This window comes from Neophocaena asiaeorientalis, unplaced genomic scaffold, assembly GCF_003031525.2.
Source record: "Neophocaena asiaeorientalis asiaeorientalis breed wild unplaced genomic scaffold, Neophocaena_asiaeorientalis_V1.1 scaffold357, whole genome shotgun sequence".
NCBI classification, from domain to species: Eukaryota; Metazoa; Chordata; class Mammalia; order Artiodactyla; family Phocoenidae; genus Neophocaena; species Neophocaena asiaeorientalis.
This window is the reverse complement of record NW_020173270.1, coordinates 4,580,972-4,597,277: the sequence shown is the minus strand read 5'-3', so window position 1 is coordinate 4,597,277 and position 16,306 is coordinate 4,580,972. Positions and strand designations below refer to the sequence as shown.

General features: G+C 55.9%; 3 protein-coding genes across 3 annotated transcripts in view; all 3 read right to left on the bottom strand.

Moving 5' to 3' along the window:
* Positions 1-1,844: 1,844 nt before the first annotated feature.
* PLIN5 (perilipin 5) lies at positions 1,845-8,633 on the bottom strand. Its single transcript, XM_024745866.1, has 8 exons — positions 8,563-8,633; positions 8,168-8,249; positions 7,151-7,346; positions 6,136-6,218; positions 5,588-5,768; positions 4,483-4,682; positions 2,860-2,983; positions 1,845-2,747 (listed from the first exon to the last, which is right to left on the bottom strand). Exons 2-8 carry the CDS (start codon positions 8,225-8,227, stop codon positions 2,218-2,220), a joined length of 1,374 nt encoding a protein of 457 aa, XP_024601634.1. The 5' UTR covers positions 8,228-8,249; positions 8,563-8,633; the 3' UTR covers positions 1,845-2,217.
* A 1,402-nt stretch (positions 8,634-10,035) lies between these two features.
* Positions 10,036-12,568, bottom strand: LRG1 (leucine rich alpha-2-glycoprotein 1). The gene is made up of 2 exons (XM_024746039.1): positions 12,441-12,568; positions 10,036-11,451 (listed from the first exon to the last, which is right to left on the bottom strand). The coding sequence occupies exons 1-2, from the start codon at positions 12,491-12,493 to the stop codon at positions 10,440-10,442; spliced, it is 1,065 nt and encodes a 354-aa protein (XP_024601807.1). The 5' UTR covers positions 12,494-12,568; the 3' UTR covers positions 10,036-10,439.
* Positions 12,569-15,755: 3,187 nt separating this feature from the next.
* The window catches only part of SEMA6B (semaphorin 6B), an 11,630-nt gene continuing 11,079 nt past the window's right edge, over positions 15,756-16,306 (bottom strand). The window contains 2 exon segments of the mRNA XM_024745831.1: positions 15,756-16,079; positions 16,082-16,183. Of these exon segments, the coding sequence (XP_024601599.1) occupies positions 16,045-16,079; positions 16,082-16,183 (137 nt within the window). The 3' untranslated portion in view covers positions 15,756-16,044.

Here is a 16,306-nt window from a genome sequence, read left to right as displayed (position 1 = left end):
AGCCCTCCAGGGCTCCCACCTCCCTCAGGGTAAAAGCCGAAGTCCTTCCTGTGGCCCACAAGACCCACCCTGTCCCCTCCCTGCCCTCCCCTCCTCCCTCTCTTCCCCTCGCTCGCTCTGCTCCAGACACACGGGCCTCCTGGCTGTTCCTCCAACACGCCAGGCCTGGTCCTGTCCCAAGACCTTTGCACCAGCTGCCCTTTGTGAGGAATGCTCGTCCATCTTTGCACATATGTCACCTTTTCCGAAAGGTCTTCCTGGACCCCTCCTCTCCTATTTTAAAAAATATCGTCCTCCTAGAGGGCAGAATTTTTCTGCATTTTCCTCACTGCCGTGCCCGCAGGGTGCAAGACTATCTGGCACACAGCAGGCGCTATTTAATAACTATTTGTTAAATGAACCAACGAATGAGTGAATGAACGATACCTTCCACCGGTGAACGGCCTACTAGGATTGAGGGCTGCTACCTTACTCCTACTTTCATACCTGTTTCACAGAGGAGAAAACGGAGGTCTGGAGAGGAGCAGTGGCTTACCCATCCATTTGTAGGCAAGGCAGGGACTCAACCTCAGGGCCTTAACTACTGCTCCCTCCCCCCAAATTCCAGGACTTACCTCATGCTCTTTCCCTCCCCTCAGGGCTGGTCAAACTGATTCTCCAGTGCCATACCTTTGCCTGAGCCGATCCCTCTGTCACCTGCCCCTTCTGTGTCATTCAGCTCATCCTCACCAAGCCTGGCCCTCCAGGAGCCCCCAGCCTTGTGAGGGAAGAGAAGGCAAGGCTGCCTGTGGTTTATGTCCAGGTAGAAAGCAACTTGGAGCCCCAAGAAGGTGGGCTGCAGAGGGTTGGAGCTATCCCACCAGGGGAGAGTCAGGGAAGGCTTCCTGGAGGAGGTGTCATTGGGGCTGGACTTAAGGATGGATGAGATGTAGCTGAGAGATGGGGGGAGTGGGGGAGGCATTCCAGGCACAGCCTGAACAAAGGCCCTGAGGTGGGGGAATGTGCACAGTTCAGTGGGACTGCAGCAGTGTCTGTCAGCCCAAGGATGAAACCAGAAGTCCTCAAGTGCCAGGGTGAGGAGCGTGGACGTTTGGTCTGAGGGCAAAGGGAGCCACAGACATTCCCGAGGAGGGGCAGGGAAGTGAATCTAACTGGTGGGAAGTGGTTGGGACTCCCAGAGCCACCCCTGGACCAGGTCCCAAGGAAGCCAGGGAACACCCTGACCTCACCGCATCAGACTGTGCTTTCCCAACACCCTGCCCGGCCACAGGGGAGTTTAAGGGACAGCGAAGAACACGGTCAGAGGACAGGGGGCCCCCACGAGACTGGCCTGTGCCCCTTACCCTGCGTTTGTGTGCCCCATCCTGACCAGTGCAGCCAGAGAAGCCACAGCAAGTTCAGCTCCTACAGGTCCAGTGAGGAGGGCATAGGAGGGGCTGCTCCCCCTCAGCCCCCTCCTCTTGATCCTTTGCAGTTTCCAAGAAATTCATTAAAGTGGGAACAGCTTCCATTCCAGGAACCTACATCTAAATGCTTAACCCGGGTGGGTGGGGCACTAACCGTGGAACTCCGGACAAGATGTCAAGTTGGTCAGGGACGCATCACTCCTTTCAAATTTCGAACCCTAGCTTGTGCCATACGGCTGCACACCTCTGAGGCCCCCAGCACCCCGCCACCGAGACCCACCTCGGCTGGAACAGAGGCCAGTGGCCTTTGCGCAACACGAAGCACCTTTATTCTGGAGAGCAAAACCCCAAACAGCAAAGCAAGTGGGTGTGGCAGGTCCAGCTGTTGAAGCATCTTTGGGGACCCCTCAGTCCAGGATAGACAAGCTGGGGGAGGAAGGGGACACTCACTTTTCAAAACCCCAAACAGAAGCGTGTGCTTCTATCTGGGCAAAACATGCGACTCTCTGGGGAGTTTTGATCAGCTTCTTGGGGTGGGGCAATGCGGGACCACAGCCAATGAATGCAGCTTGGGGCTAGTCAGACCTGAGTTAGGTTCAAGTCCTCATATGTCCAAGGGAAAGACTGGGGAGGGTCTAGTATCAGTGAAGCTGGTCTAGGATTCAGAGTTAGGTCCCCAGCCCCCAACTCTGCCTGGGCCAAGGCCAAGGCATCGTCTAGTAATGCTGATGCATGGCCGCTAGGGGGCAGCAGGGATCTCGGGGTGCAGGACGGCCTCCAGCTGCCTTCACTGCCCAACGGCCCCATCGGGTCAGAAGTCCAGTTCTGGCATCAGGGTGTGCTTGCGGCGGCTGGAGGGCTCAGGCTCCTCCTCGGGAATGTCCCCGGGGAGGCCCATCCCGTCCCCGTACTGGGCTTGCCAGGCTCTCTGCTGGGCCGGCCAGTTCAGGTGTGCCCAGCGGGGGTCGGGCCCCCCCACGACCTCATCCACCAGGGCCTCCAGGTCGGGCGGGGGCCCAGGCCGCTCCACGAGGATGGGCGCGAAGGGCCCGACCAGCCAGGGCAGGGGCACGGCCTGCGCCACCAGCTCCAGCAGCTCCTCCACGCACGTGTAGGCCCGGGCCACGCTGCCCCGGCCCTCGGCCAGCACGGCCGCCGGCACGTCCTCGAAGCAGCTGGCGTCGGCGAAGGCGGCCTGCAGGGCGTCCACGCTGCGCCGCACCTCGGCCATAGGGAGAGAAGGGAGAGAAGGGAGAGAAGGGAGAGAAGGGAGGGGAGGGGCCTGGGTGTCCCGGATGGACCCCCAACAGGACCCCCGCCCTGCCTCAGTTTCCCCACGGACTCTCCAACCAGCTGACCTCAGTACTTGGTTGGAGCTGGCTGGAGTTCCGCCCCTGGCAACCCCTGGCAGATCCAGAACCCCTCCCACGCCCCCCCAACCCCCCTCCTCCACGCCATCTTACCTGACTGCGGCGGCCGTTCTCTGGGGAGTGCTGGCTCCAGCCCTCCCACAGCTCATGCACCTTCCCAGGGTGGGCTGGGGTGATGGGCGTCACCCCGCACTGCATGTGGTCAATCTGTGGGGACAGGGACCATAGTAGTCAGAACTGGAGGATTTGGAGTGTTGGGGGAACCAGGACCCTAGCGTGGATCTGACCTCAATAGGCACTTACAGAACACCCACTGTATGTAAACCTTCCGTGCCTACTGATCCAGCCTGGCTGATCTGCACATTTTCTCCCCTGCCCGTGGCCAGACCTGAGACCTGTGGTTCCCCTGAAACTCAGACTCACTGCCGGGTTTTGCCCATGCTTGTGCCTCTGCTAGGAACACTCTCCTCTCCATCCCATCCCGCTGCCTGGTTCACTTCAGTTCAAGTCTCACTGTAGACGTCACCCACTCCAAGAAGCCTCCCTTCCCCGGCTCCTGGCTGGGTGGATCCCTCCTCCGGGTCCCAAAGAACTCAGCATGCTCTCCCATCATAACCTTAGTCCCCCTACTGGACTGTGCGTGTCCTGAGGGGGCCACTGGGCCTTCAGTGCCTAGGAGAGGGCAGGTATTAGAAGATTAATAGAAATAAACTGTGATCCACACAGTAGAACACAGTCTGACCTCCGTATCCGCGGGCTCTGCATCTGCGGATTCAACCAAGATTCACAGTTGGTTGAATCTGTGGATGCAGAACTGTGCCATTTTACAGAAGTGACTTGAGCATCCTCGGATTTTGGTATCCGTGCGGGGTCCTGGAACCAATCCCTCGCAGATACTGAGGGATGACTGTTATTCAGCCTTAAAAAGGAAGGAAATTCTGAAACACGCTACAACATGGATGAACCTTGAGGACACGCCGCTCAGTGAAAGTAGCCCACTCCGGTGCTCACAGGCGCCCTCTGGTGGCTGCTTCAGGAAGGACAGACTGTGGGGACCAGGATGAGAAACCAGGACCATGGTTGAGTAATCATGACTGGACCCAGGTGGAGCAAGAGGAAGGAGGAGATGTAGGCGGGTTCTGGGTAGACTTTGAAGGTAGAGCCAACAGTACTGGCTGATATGTCGGATGTGGGAGAGGAGGAGAAGAGGGAAGTTGAGGGTGACTCCCAGGTTTTGGCCTGAGGCCCTGGAAGGACAGGGCTGTCATCAGTTGAGATGCAGCAAGAGGTTAGGGGCGTCTGAACTCATCAAACTCAGAAAACAGGAGCTGTTATGTCCCTCTGGAGCAGGGAGCGATGCACAGCGGGGAAAGAAGCTGGGTTATCAGCTAGAACCTAAAGGCTGGGAAGATTGTGATTGGTGATGGGAGAGCCCGGGAAGAGGTACCTTCACTCTCTTCCTATCCATCTTAACCGCCTATAACTTCCCCTCCTCCACAAAACCTCTTCCTGCCTCCCCAGGCTGAGCCTTGACCCCCACTGAATGCCTCCAGCCCCGGGTCCCTCCTCTGCCCCAGCCCTGCACATACACGGTTCCGCCTCCCCCTTTCAGACTAGCAGGGGACCAGGTAGTCCGCGGGCACTCAATCCACGCATGCTGGCCGACACCACGGGGTGGGAAAGGGGGGCAGGCAGAGGGCTCTCACCAGCTCCAGAGTCTCCTGCAACTGGGCCAGCGTGTCCTGGGCGTGGTGTTTCCTCCGCCTCAGTTTCCCCAGAGAGTGCTCGTATGCCAGGTGGCGGAGCCGCGCCGACAGGGAACCCAGGCGTACAAAGTAGCCCTGATGTCTCCGCTGCTCTTCCACGGAGCCCACTTCCGGGCCCTCAACCTCCGCTGCCAGCGCCGCTGGAGGACGGGATGGGGAGGGGAGTCAGCGTGGCCACGCCCTACGCTTCTGGGTGGACACGCCCATGGGCTCCCACAGCTTGTATATTTCCCCTCTACAATATCAATTCATGCGACCGTCCCCAAGCCCTACGATGTAGGCACTATTATTAGCTCTATTTACAGATGAGGAAACCCAAGGTAAAGAGAGGTGAAGTCCCACAGGGTGCAAGAGGCCGACCTGGGATTCGAACCCAGGCACTCGTAACCACTTTACTGACTGCCTCGGTGCGAATCCCGGGTCTCTTTACCTTGATTTTCCTCACCTGTGAATGGAGCTTATAATAATGAAAGAGTCATTTACAAGTGTTTGGCCCACAGAAGGTGCTTCAAAAATGGCTCACAGCCTTTCTGCGAAGGAGGGGGCACGCCCCATGTTCCTCCAGTGCCATAAAGCAGGGTTTGGAAGTCAGATTGTCTCTCCAGGGTCAACGGACTAGATGCAGAACACTGGAGAATGGTGGGGCTCAAGGGAACCACATAAAGGGGAGGACGCCATTCAACCCAAATATCTGATTTTCCAAGGCAAGTTAGAAATCAGGATTTGTAGGGCAAAACCTGATTTTTAAATGCATGTGATGAATTAAACCATTTTAAAGGCATTGCACAGGCCAAATACTGCAGTATGGAGGGCCACCAGCTGGAGGCCATGGCCCTCAAGTCTATAAGCCCCATATACTCTCGGGGCTCTGGGCAGTCAGATTTCTAGTAGGATGTGGGTTGGGGGAGGTCAGGCCTGGGCTGGAGCTCCATGTTCCCTACTGATCTGCTATGTGGCCTTGGGTGAGGCCGGGACCTCTCTGATCCGTAACCTCCAGGGATGTGTAGGAGGATTCAGAGGCGAGCGGGGAGGGCTCTGGCCTTACCAAGCTCCTCCTCAGTCATGGGCAGAAAGTGGTCCACCAGCTCCTCTGACTTGCCCAGCACTACGTCCACGGCGTGGCTCATGGATCGTTTCAGCTCCACACTCCAGCGGCGGCCTTGCCGAGCCAGGCCTACCATGCCTGTCACGCCACTAGCCACCACGTCCTTGGCCGAGGTCACCACCTGGCGGAAGGGGCCCAGCTCCAGTTGCTGTAGGTCTCCGGCTCCCTTCCCCTGCCCCCAGCTCCCTGAGGCTGCGAGGCAAGGACCCCTGGCCCCTGTTTGGCTCTGGGCCACAATTTCCCCTCTTATAAAATGGAGGAAAATCAAATCTTCCTCAGGGGGCTGAAGGGATCCCCAGCACCAGCTGGCACATATTATGTGCTCAGTAAACACGAGTGTCAATTATTTTCATCTGGTGGCTGTTTTGTTCCAGTTGACCAAAGCCTGACTGGGTCCCGGAGTCCAGCTGGCCCAGGTGTTCAGGCTGCGTTTCTCGCTGCCACCTCCACCCCCTACAGCTTCCCCACCATCTGGTGGTGCTGGGTACCGTCTCTGAAGGTTGCTGGAGAAAGGGCAGCTTCTCCCCGAGCTTGTCCAGGCCCCTGCAGGCGAGATCGTTCACTGTGGCCACTGGAGACAGAGAGGCAGCGAGCGAGAATTGGGGAGATGTCAAGGGAGAGAGGGACACAGGGACATAGAGGGAGGGGATGCTGGAGGGAGAGGCAGAGAAAAAAGGAGACATACACACACACACACACACGGAGGGAAAGACAGAGGGGGCACCTGACTGGCCCCCTGCAAGGGGCCGGGACCCTGACTGTGTGGGTGAACCACCAGGCTGGACCCTGTCTCTCTGCCCTTCCCACCTCCGCCCTGCCACCACTGCTGCCAGCACCAAGGTGACTCCTCACCCATGTCCAGCTCAGACGCCCCAGCGAGCAGGCTCAAGGTCACACAAGCAGGCTGAGAAGGAGGCAGGCGAGGCCCTGGGCTGGGACCCTCAGGTGATCCCCTTCCTCGGTCAGATGCGAGGCCGAGGGTCTCTCTGTCCCCCAACCCCACTGCTAGGTTGGACCCCCTGAGCTGGTCACAGGCTCAGGACGGGTGGAGGAAGGGGCAGACAGGGGAGGGAGATTGGGCAAGCAAAGGGACCCAAGGCATATCAGGCTAGCCAAAGGGAGGAGGACAGTGAGACAGACAAGATGGGGACAAAAGGAGGGGGGGCGCCCAAGGAAACAGCTAAGGGCAAACGGGCAGGTGATCAAACTACAGAAGGACAATAAGCAGAGACAGAGGGCACGAGGGATGCAGGTAGAATGGGGGACGGGACAGGCGGAGAATGGAGGGTGAGATGGCACAGGCGGAAGGACCAAGAGAGGGGATGACACAGGTGGATGGGGGACAGGCAGGTGGACAGAGTAAAGGCACACAGCATAGGTGAGACTGCAGAGGGACACCCGTCTCAGGGGGTCCACTGCAGCAGCTGTCATGCAGATGGAGCATGAGAGGGTGGGGCAGTGGGGCAAACCACAGGACCCAGGACTCTGGCCAGGGGGACTCACGCTGGGGCTGCAGGTGGCTGAGCAGCGGCTGGGCGTGGTCCAGGGCACGCGTGGTCAGGCCACACATGCAGTGCTCAGCCAGGCGGCAGGCGGAGCCCAGCAGCGGGTGCCTGTCCTTGGCGGCGCTGTAAGCATCGGAGACTGCGGTGCACGTGGCCCTGACCAGGGGCAGGGCCGCCACACGCTGCACCACGTTCTGCAGGAAGGGGTGGCGTCAGAGGGGTCCCAGGTGGAGGGGGGAGCTCAGCCACATGCTAGAGAGCCCACTCACCCTCTCTGGGCTGGGACGAGGGGCAGGTGAGAGGGGTGGGGGGGACGTATATTGAGCGCAGCTGCGCGCAGGCAATGGACACCCACACCGAGGTGCGCCTAGAGCTCCTGTTCTCAAGAGCATACACAGAGCGGGACCGGTTCTGAAAGACTCAGCCTCCTTGAGGGAAGAGGGAGAGCCATTAGTGTCTGGTCATTAAGGGCACAGCCTCTGGAGCAAGACCACCTGCGTTCAGTTCTGGTTCTCCACTTCCAAGCTGTGTGAGCTTGGGCAAGTGCGTGAACTGCTCTGTGCCTCAGTCTCCCTATCTGTAAACTGGGTTTCTAGGGCTGTGATGGGGATTCAAGGAGTACAATATGTGAAGCGCTCGGAACAGTGAATGATGCAGAGTATAGGCCGTGATTGCTATTATTATTGCTGTTGTTAAGAGTGCCATGATGGTGGACACAGAAACAGAGAGATACAGGTAGAGACCCAGAGATGGGAGTGGGAGAGAGTTGGGCAGAGGCCAGGTAAGCTGGCTGAGAGTGTCTGGAGAGACACACCCCAGAGACACACCCTTCCCTGAGCCTCACTTTGCCCCTCTGGGAAATGGGTGGAATGTGCCTCCCCCAACCACGCTCCAAAATGCCCTCAGAGTAAGGTGCTCGAAGCAAGGGCAGGGGGACCCAGTCTGAAACTGTCCCAGGAGGGACTGCCCACCCCCTCCTCCCGTGCTGAGCTCCATGGGAGGTGCAGCCCCTTACCTGCTGGTCCTGTTCCCACAAGCTGGGTCTGGGGGCCTGAGCCGCCTCGTCTTCTGACATACCGACTGCAAACAGGGTCACCCTGGGGGCAGGACAGAGTGATGGGCCCTTGCACGCCAGCCCTCCCGGCTCCCACCCAGGCCCTGGGTTCTGTCTGGCTGGGCTTGGTGACCTGGTCAAGTCTCCTTCCCTCTTGGGGCCTCAGTTTCCTCATATGCAAAATGAGGTAATGATAATGCCTACCTCAGAGCGCCCTTTCCAGGGACAATGCATGCACAGGGGTCTGCACACAGCAGGTGCATAGTAGAGAACCTCGGACAAAGTGGAGGCCCTGCAGTGATCCAAAGCATGGGCTCTGGGCAGAAGAGACACCTGAGTTCGAGTCTGACCATTACCTGCTGTGTGACTTTGGGCAAATGCCTTCACCTGTGTGGGCTGTTGCCTCCGTTGCAGTTAGGGAAGATCCCTGTTGCCCTGGCCCGGGATGGAACCGTGCAAGCAGCCCCCTGCGGGGGTGCAGGTGGTTGCCGCAGAATCCCAGTAAACCCACAGTCCAGTTTGATATACAGGGAAACTGAGACAGACAGTAGGTCCATGGTGGGCCCAAGGTCACTCAGCTAAGTAGACTCAGAGCGGGACTTCGACCTCAGACTCCCCGTCTGCAGTTCTTCCCCCGTCCGCACCCAGCGCCCTCAGAACCCCAGTCCTCTCCCAACTGGGTCCTGAGCTTTTGCCAACTGGGCCAAGGGTCTCAGCCACCTGCTCCGGCCTGTCACACACTACTCCACTCTCTGACCCCAGCCTTCCCCGCCCCCCTTATAGTGACTTGGGGGGCGGGACCTTCGGGGACCGACCAATAGGGAGAGGCCTGAGGGGGCGTGCCCTGGGCGGGGCTCCGGGGCCCCTCGCCCTACCCAGGGGCTCCCAGAGCGCCCCGCGGTTGCTATAGCAACTTGGGGACGCTCTATGCCAAGGATTGAGTTACTTTCCTTGGCTAAGTTTGACCACCTGTCACCCTCACTGCTGTTGCCGCAGAGACGGTGGAGAGCGATCACAGCCCCCCACCGCTTCGCCCAGTGACCTTGGGCAAGTCCTCACGGTCTTTCTTTTCTTTTTTTTTTTTTACGGTCTTTCTTTTTACTTTTTAAAACCTGCCGCTTAACTAAGCCGGAAGACAGGCCGGCCCATTCACTTGGATCCCCATTTTACAGATGAGCAAAGTGAGGATCAGAGTACTTAAACCACTTGCCCTGGGTCGCCTAGCGATTGAGGAATGTGATTCAAACACAGCTCTGCCAGACTGCAGAACCCTGGCTTTCATCACCACACCTGGAATGACCACCAACGTGGGCATGACCCTCCTTCCAGGGAGCTGCAAAAACCGAGCATGCCCCAAACATCCCAGGGTCCCCCCAGTCTGACCTCGACCCCCACCATGCCCAACATTGTGTTGGAAGGTGGCCCCGAGGTTCTGGAGCTGTGAAAACACAGCCCCCAGGGCCTCTGCCTAGCTGTTCAGCCCCATCCAGCCTGCCCATGCTTGTCCTGGGCAGCTGCTCCCCTGGTTATCACAGGCCAGCATGAAAAATTGTTTGGAGCCCTGAAGCAATCTGGTTTAATTTAAACCTTCCCCAGGACACAAGCTCTGGAAGGAATCCACTGGTAAAACAACACCTTGGGCAATGGTCAGGGTTTTATTACCAGTTAAATCCAAGGATGGGGAAAGGGGGAGGAGCAGACACAGCCGTCAGATCCCAACTGCTATCGATTTGGGATTTCATGGCATGCCTCTCCTTTCCTTCTACTTCATTCTGGAGACCTAGGAATTCGCCTTGGGAGAATGCAAGGAACACAGCAAATACATCCAATTCTGTTCAACAGTTATTTATTAACCCCTTCCAGTCTGACCTCAAACCGAGTGATGCCGAGTAAGAGGGAACCCAGCCCCAGGCCCTGCACTCAGAGAACCCCTGAAACTGGGGGAGACAGAGCCAGATTGAGCCAACCTCAGTGTGTCCAGGACAGGTTGGAGGAGCCAGAGACCAAGAGACCCGGGAAACAGGGGAAAGAGATTTCTGGAAGAGGATACAGCTTGAGCAGAGGCAAGGAAGCAGGAAGAGCCCGAGGTGTGTTTGGGGCAACGTGGGCGAAACAGGTCCCAGCAACCATGGGAATCCCAGCCTCACCCTTAGAAGGTGGGATTATTTGCTAAGTGGGGTTGCGGCATCCTGCCAAGCCTTGCCTCTCCACCCCTCCCCCCCAGCCCCAGGCTTCAAGGGGACCTGGCCACCACTAGGAGCATCTGGCCCTTCAAGGCTTTAGGGCCAGCACAGCGTGTGTCATTGCGGAAGAACATCTTGCCTTCGTTGGCCACCAGCCACTCAAAGAGGTCGTCCAGTTTCCGGTCGCAGATCCAGGGATTACCTGAGAGGTCAAAGCCGTCCTTCATGTTCCTGGCAGCCTTCCCCAAGGACATCCAGAGCCCCTCAGGCACCGTGGTCAGCAAGTTGTTGGAGAGGTCCAGCATGTCCAGCTTCTGCAGACCTCGGAAGGCGCCGGCTGCCACCGTGGCCAGCCTGTTGTCGTTCAGGAAGAGGTAGCGCAGTTTTGGCTGGTGCGCCAGGAGGCCCTTTCCGAGCTCCTGCAACCTATTGCCCTCGAGGTGCAGCCGTTCCAACCTCAAGGGGCCGCTCAAAAGGTCAGGGGGCAAAGTCTGCAGCTGGTTATTGCCAAGGTCAAGGATGAGCAGGTCGGTGAAATTGGCCAGCAGCCCAGGGGGCAGTGTCTGGAGCTGGTTCCCGGATAGGTCCAGATGCCGCAGGGCTTTCAGGCTGTGCAGCCACGAGGCCTCCAGAACTTTCAGCTGGTTTTCCTTCAGCACCAGGGTGTGGAGGGCAGCTGAGACCTGGAAGAGGCCAGGAGGCAGCCGGGTCAGGGCGTTGCGGGTCAGATCAAGCACCTTTAGCTGAGGTACAGGCAGCAGGAACTTGGCGGAGAGGTCCTCCAGCTGGTTGCTGGAAAGGTGCAGTTCCTGGAGGTTAGGGATGCCCTGGAGGGTGTTGGCAGGCAGCTGAGTCAGGTTGAAGAACTCCACGGCCAGGTAGACGGTGTCAGCTGGGAAGTAGTGGGGGAGTCTGGCAGGTGGTTGGCAGGAGATGGAGCTGCCGTTACCCGAGTGGGACACCAGGCAGGCGTCTGGATTTGGGGTGACCCCCTGGGCTGAGACCACAAATAACAGCAGCAGGAAGAGGATTCTAGAAAGATGGGAGTCCCAGCCCACTGGGCTGCAGGCAATGACAGAAAGTGCTTAATAAGTCAAAAAAATGATATTATATACCCAGCAAAGTGAAAATATACCCAGAATCTGCCCGCTTCTTCCCACCTCTACTTTCACCCGGCCTCATTGCTGGCCTGGACTAGTGTAGTAGTCCCCTCCTCCTCCTCTCCTGGCTTCCACCCTCAACACCCCACCCCCACACACACAGCTGCCAGAAGTAGCTCCTGTTCCAGGAAGAATTCTATGAAACCTGAGTTTCTTAGTCTGACCGCTACATACTACCCTTCCCCATTGTCAGCCCAGCCCCAATGGACTATTAATTATTTGCAGTCCAACTTGCTAATTTCCTCTGCTCTCACTTGTTTTCTGGGTCATTTCTTGTCTCCCTGGCTCCACGTTTTGAAGGCAGAGCCTATGAACTCTTACTCGTCCTGCAAAACCCCAGCTCCAATGGCCCCCTTTCCACAAAGGTTTCTCTGACCCTCCCAAGCAGAATTCTCAGTTTCCCCCATCTGGGCTGCTCCTCTTTCTGTCTAGCCCTGTCTAGGTTATCTGTGCCCAGCCCCATCTTGCTCCAAAGTTCTGGACTCCAGATACAGACGGGACTCTGAGCATGAAAAGTGCATCCTGCCTCGTACAGGTCTGGAGGGAGGCATTTGGTTTTGGGATGGCGAGATTTACAGTTGGTACTGGAACCCTTCGAGAGCTGGGGCTTCTGTTCCTCCCGGTCCCTCCAGCAGTAATGCCCTAGCCCAGCAGCCCTAGAGACCACCTGAACATCCTTGGTTACTACAGCCCATGGACCACCTGGGCCTTCTGCAGGGAGTGTGTGTATGGGAATGAGTCTGTCCATAGACGTAGCCTGAGTGTCAGTCTGTTCCAGCCTGCAGGCCTACGTCTGGCCCCGTGACTTCAGTGGGTCAGACGGAATGTCCATGGATCTCTGCACTGCCTGGTGTCCGGGGCCTGCCCAGGGTGGGCAGGGTGGGGACCTACCTCTGTTTTCGCCCTAGGCTCCAAGAGGACATGGCGGCCTCTCTCTTTTCCATCCAGGTTCCCTTGGTCTGGCAAGGTGGCCTTATACCTGCCTGGGCTGGGGACAGGGGCACCAGCCATTGGGAAGTCTCCACCCACATCCTGTTCCCGTTAGTGGCTGGGCCTGAGCCAGGCAGGGGAAAGGGAGGGGTCAGGATTGCAAAATTGCTTCCTGGCAGAGGGAGGACAGAAGGTGGGCTGCCCACCGCCTTCTCGACCCTGTTTCTACCTAGTTTTTCTTTTCCCTGAGTCCTGCTTTTGGGGAGTGGGTACCCAAGAGTCTCTGAGGCTGAGTCCCCACTTTCCCCAATCTAGGAATCAAGGGTCAAGTTTGTAAGGCGCCAGTCTGTCCTGGGAGATGGGGACAACTCTTTGAGCAAGAGGTACTATTTATAATAAATTTGAGCAACCAGGAAGCTCAGTGAAGAGAACAAAAAAACACTTGTCTTATATTCATAACATATTCTTATATTTTTTTAGTAAAATAATTTTTAAAAAGAGAATTCAAAAGCAAGTGATGCTAAAAGTCTCCACAGTCTTTGAACAATGGTCTGGGAGGGACTAAACCTGGTTCTGAATCCCAGCTCTCCTGTGACTGCTGTGTTTTGTGAACTTGGGCAAGTGGCTTAACTTTTCTTGGCCGCAGTTTCCTATCTGTGAAGCTGAACTCGGTCTCCGAGAGCACCTTCCATTCTTTCTTTCTTCAGCTGAAGCTGATGTGCTATTTGTTTTGGACTTTTCTCATCTCCTAATAAGTGCATCTGAAGCCTCACACTTCCCTCTGAGAACTGTCTGACTGCATCTCACAGGTTTGGCTATTCAGTGCTTAAATTCTTGTTGAGTTCTAAACATTCAGGTGTGATGTATTATCCTTATCCGCATGCCTGGCTATGGCCTCTTTTTCCCAGCCCAATCTCTGAAGGGTTTTGTCCCTATTCAGCTGTGAGGATGACTAGGCGTTCTGTCTTAGTGGACATACAGGCTGAGAGGGAAACACACAGGCTGGCATAGACCGGCACAGATAAAGAAAGACAGATAACCACCTGCGTGAAATACACGGACGTACATAGTGACCAAGAGACAGGGAAAAACACATAGACCCAGAGACACAGACAGGGCAGGACACACAGGAGAGAACAACATATCTGCAGAGATGGACACACAGAAACAGACACACACACAAACAGGAAAAGGACCTGAGTAGACGTTTTTCCAAAGACATACAAATGGCCAACAGGTACATGAACAGGTGCTTGACATCCCTAATCGTCAGGAGAATGCAAGTCAAAACCACAACGAGATGTCACCCACACCTGTTAGAATGGCTTCATCAAAAAGACGAGATAAGAAGTGTTGTGAGGGTGTGGAGAAAGGGGAACCCTTGTGCACTGCTGGTGGGAATGTAAATTGGTGCAGTAGGGAGTTTCCTCAAAAAAAAAATTAAAAATAGAACTACCATATGATCTGGCAATCTCACTTCTGGGTATGTATCCAGAAGAAATGAAACCAGTATCTTGAAGAGATATCTGCCCTCCCGTGTTCATTACAGCACTATTCACAATAGCCAAGACATGGAAACAACCTAAGTATCCATTCACAGATGCATGGATAAAGATGTGGTGTATATATGCATAATGGAATATAATTCAGCCATAACGAGGAAGCAAATCCTGCCCGTTTGGGACAACATGGATGACACTTGAGGGCATTATGCTAAGTGAAATAAGTCAGGCAGAGAAAGACAAATACTGAGTGATCTCAGTTATGTAAAATAACCAAATTCATAGAAACCAAGAGTAGAATGGTGGTTGTCAGGGGGGGGGGGGGCGGTGAGGGAAAGGGAGAGATGCTGGTCAAAGGATATAGACTCCCAGCTATAAGATGCATAAGTCCTGAGGATGTAATGTACAGCGTGGTGATTCGTTAACAAGACTGTACAGTATACTTGAAAGATGCTAAGAGAGTAGGTCTTAAGTGTTCTTACCACACACACACAAAGTAACTGTGTGAAGTAATGGATGTGTCAAGCTTATTGTGATAATTATCTTACGATATATATCAAACATATCATCAAGATATGCACCAGAAACCTACACAATCTTATATGTCAAATATATTTCAATCAAGCTGAAAAAACAGACACGCAGGTACAGGAGGAGCTGCTAGATGCCATCATGGTGTTTTGTGTTTCTTTGTTTCAATCAGTCTCCCCAGGATAAGCGGTGGACAGGGGTTCTGTCCTGTTCATTGTTCTATCCCCAGAGCCCAGCACACAGTAGGCGCTTAATCGACATGGGCCAGAAGAGTTGTGAATTGTAGTGACATAAAGTGATCTCTTAAAGTGAAATCAGATCATGTCCCCTGCTTAAAACTCTCTGATGGCTTCCTGTCCCACTTAAAATTCATAAGGCTGGAGGGAGCAGGGAGTGGGGAGTTAGTGTTTCATGGGGACAGAGTTTCAGTTTGGGAAGATGAGAAAGTTCTGGAGATGATGGTGGGGATGGTTGTCCAACAGTGTGAGTGTGCTTAATGCCACTGAGCTGTGCACTTAAAAATGGTTCAAGTGGTAAATTTGATCGTATATGTTATTTACCACAATTAAAAAAAAAAATTTGTACTCCTCACTGGTGAGGCCCTGCCTGCCTGGGGCCCTGTGCTCCTCTCCCTCCTTATCTCCAGCTGCTCGCCTTTCACTCACCTAGTGTGGCTGCTCCAGGCATACTAATGGCCTGGGCCCTCCTCCAAGCTTCCTACCTACCGCAGGGCCTTTGCACTGGCTGTTCCCTCTGCCTAGAACACTCTGCACATCTCCCCACAGCTGCTCCTTCTAGCCCATCTTATTTCAGCTTACATGTCACCTCCTCTGGCAGGCTCTCCTCAACTCCCCCCCCACCATACACAATCACTCCCTACCTAACACATTATCTGGCTTTTTCTTCATTACACATATCCCTAATTCAAATCAAGTCCTAATTTGCTTTTATGTGGTTGGTCTTCCCCATTAGGCTGCGAACTCCATGAGGACAGGGGTCTTTGTCTCCACACGGTAGATGCATAATAAATTTTTGCGGAAGGACCAGAGACTGGCCCCCATCCAGATGAAGACTGGGTCCCCCGCGACTCTCCACATTTCCACACCAGCTCCCCATTATTCTGTTTGCTGCAGTGACCCGGCCAGGACTCTCCCAGGTGCTCCCAACTGCCCGAGGCCAGGCCAGGCCAGGCCACTGTCCAAGTCCCACCCCCAGGAGACAGAGCAGACCCAGAGCCTTGGGGGCCGGTGGTTGTAAACAGTTTTATTGACAGGGGGTTGGGGGAGGCAAACTCCAGAGAGGGTCCAGGACTCTCAGCTGGCCACTCAGCTGGCATGCATGGTCAGCTGGAGGTCAAGGGGGAGGTCACAGAGGATGGGTGGCATGGGACCCTCTGACCACCCTGGGGCCATATTTACAGGGGGGCCCGCCCGCCTTCGCCATCTCCCAGACCCCCCGAGCCCTTAGCCGCCAATACGACTTCTGGGCAGGCCGTCCTGACCCCCTGCCTGAAACCCCTTCCTCATCACCCCTCAAACTCCTAACCGGCACCTCGGAGGCCCCCGGCTTTCTGGAAGCCCCGGCGTCGGCTCAGCCAACGCCCAGGCCGCTGGGGCCTCCGCGCTCGCACACAGACACACACACCGCACGTGGCCGCCCCCACGCACACGCCGCAGCAGCCCGCGGGCACACGCGCACGCCTCCCTCCTCTTCCCAGCCCCTTGCACACGGACACGGCATGCACGCGCGCACACACACACACACACATACATACATACATACATACATGCCAGG

Bases quoted from the DNA above. Each gene is read 5' to 3' on its own strand.
- PLIN5 (XM_024745866.1), bottom strand. From the start codon at position 8,227: ATGTCAGAAGACGAGGCGGCTCAGGCCCCCAGACCCAGCTTGTGGGAA. The intron at 7,347-8,167 runs GTAAGGGGCTGC...CCCTTCCTGCAG, and splicing joins TGTGGGAACAGGACCAGCAG to AACGTGGTGCAGCGTGTGGC. The intron at 5,769-6,135 runs GTACCCAGCACC...CCCTTCCGCCAG, and splicing joins TCCAGCAACCTTCAGAGACG to GTGGTGACCTCGGCCAAGGA.
- LRG1 (XM_024746039.1), bottom strand. From the start codon at position 12,493: ATGGAAAAGAGAGAGGCCGCCATGTCCTCTTGGAGCCTAGGGCGAAAA. The intron at 11,452-12,440 runs GTAGGTCCCCAC...CATTGCCTGCAG, and splicing joins AGCCTAGGGCGAAAACAGAG to CCCAGTGGGCTGGGACTCCC.